Source organism: Branchiostoma floridae, chromosome 19, assembly GCF_000003815.2.
Source record: "Branchiostoma floridae strain S238N-H82 chromosome 19, Bfl_VNyyK, whole genome shotgun sequence".
In the NCBI taxonomy this organism is placed as follows: Eukaryota; Metazoa; Chordata; class Leptocardii; order Amphioxiformes; family Branchiostomatidae; genus Branchiostoma; species Branchiostoma floridae.
Window position 1 is genome coordinate 7,297,651 of NC_049997.1, and position 1,816 is coordinate 7,299,466.

The 1,816-nt window shown below is 40.3% G+C and overlaps 1 protein-coding gene across 1 annotated transcript in view; it reads right to left on the reverse strand.

Annotated features, from left to right (window-relative positions):
- LOC118407157 (nuclear pore complex protein Nup205-like) overlaps positions 1–1,816 on the reverse strand; it is a 49,608-nt gene that overhangs the window by 19,120 nt on the left and 28,672 nt on the right. The window contains exons 25-27 of the mRNA XM_035807575.1: positions 1,544–1,661; positions 910–1,138; positions 270–371 (exon numbers count right to left, since the gene is read on the reverse strand). Coding sequence (XP_035663468.1) covers positions 270–371; positions 910–1,138; positions 1,544–1,661 — 449 coding nt within the window. The remainder of the gene's footprint in view (positions 1–269; positions 372–909; positions 1,139–1,543; positions 1,662–1,816) is intronic.

The window sequence follows — 1,816 nt, forward strand, 5'->3', positions numbered from 1 at the left end:
ACTGTTCAGGCTTGGAATGCGAAGTAAACAATGCAAAGATAGGCAAATATATCAAAGACTCCTTTGCTATTAGAAAGAATACTGAAACTCATGATTAGCCCAACTCGACTGTAATACTATATTCAAGACTTGTGTTATCCCTACTTGTCATGTTTATTAGGATGTTAAGTCTTATTCTAACACCTATTTTGTACTTTGTGTAATGGTCGTTGCCACATATTGTACCATGTACAAATGTCGTGCAATAAAGCTCTCTCATCAAGACTCACCAGCATCACTGCTCATCGGCGCCCCCTTGTGTGCCTGTAGGATCTGCAGGCAGTACAGCAGGGCTCCGTACAGGTTAGCTCTCACTCTCTGCTGGGTGCCTCCTGGAGATATGATACAAAACATCAATCAAAAAGCTTAAGATATTAACAAAAAAACCTTTCTGGCAGTCATTACACAGAAAGCTAGTTCATGAATGATATGCTGCCTTGTGTTTATTGATTTTGGAAACTTCTCTGAAAAAAAGTGTTATGTCCTGTTTGTTTGATAATAAAGGCATTGATACTCTACACTACAATGGTAAATGTTTCACCATCCTCTAAAAATTGCTATTACCAAGGATTTAGCAGACCCTCCTGAAACAATACAACTTGACAACACTTCCCACTGAGAATAAGATCAATGAAAAACACTCCATTTACGTGAAAAAAAAGTCTCCTTCTTTTAAACACAAGTGTCTCTAAAACATGTTTAAGCATGTTTTAGGGTTAAAACAAGCATTTGCACGTAAATTCAAGGTTAACTTTGATTTTCTGATTTTGCTCAAACTTGAATTTTTTGTTGTAGAACAGTGCTCATATTGAACATTTTGTGCAAAAAAATGTTCCTCATGTTCAAGATTGAGATTGTAAGCTTTCTTACCAGACTGCATGATGCTCTCTATCAGCCCCCTCAGCACCACCTGCATGGGTCCCGCCGACACAGGCCCACTGCCGTACCCCGGACCCTGACTGTCCAGCAGGGGGACGTACTGGGAACCGGGTAAGGTGGTTTGTTCTGTGGAGGATGATTGGCGGAGGTGGGCCAGCAGGGTCAGTACCACTCCTGCTACGGGGGAGGTCAGCTCAGGCACAGCATCAGGGTCTGACATCTGGGTAAAATAAAAATGTATCGTTATTCCAAGTTTGAAAGGGAAAAAAGTTTCTTTCATACTATTCATTAGATGTCAATGAAGGTGAGACTATTTTTCAGGTCAGGTCCTTTCAAATTTACATATTCCAATCCAATTCCAAAATCATATCCAGTTGCTTCAGTAACTGCTATTTGGCATATCTTATTACCTGGACATCTAAATGTCATTGACATACTAATCATGTGAGTTTTCCTCCCTATCTTCCTCCCCATCCCTTGGGTGTCAAATTGCACCAGTCTATGAAAATAGTTTCCTACCACAAAAATGTATTGATAATAAGACAGCTTGAAAGAGGCTATACCACTTCACCACCATTTGTTTCCATTTGAGAAGAAAAGATTAAATCATCAAAATATTTCCCACCTTCCTGAGCAGCTCCTGCAGTATGTCTAGAAGCGCCCCCTTACGGTCCTCACCATACAGCATCTCAGGCGGGCAGGCTGTGACCACTACCTCCACAACCTGCTGCCACGCCCCGAACCTGAACAAGTAATTGTCACCTCAGTGTTTTTGTATCAAATAGTAAGGCATTATGTATTTTAAATATTCCTCCGATATAGCGATATACTGATATTACTGCGTTAAGCAAATACTATTTTAAATGTTCTATCCCAATACTGTTTTAACTTGTCTGTC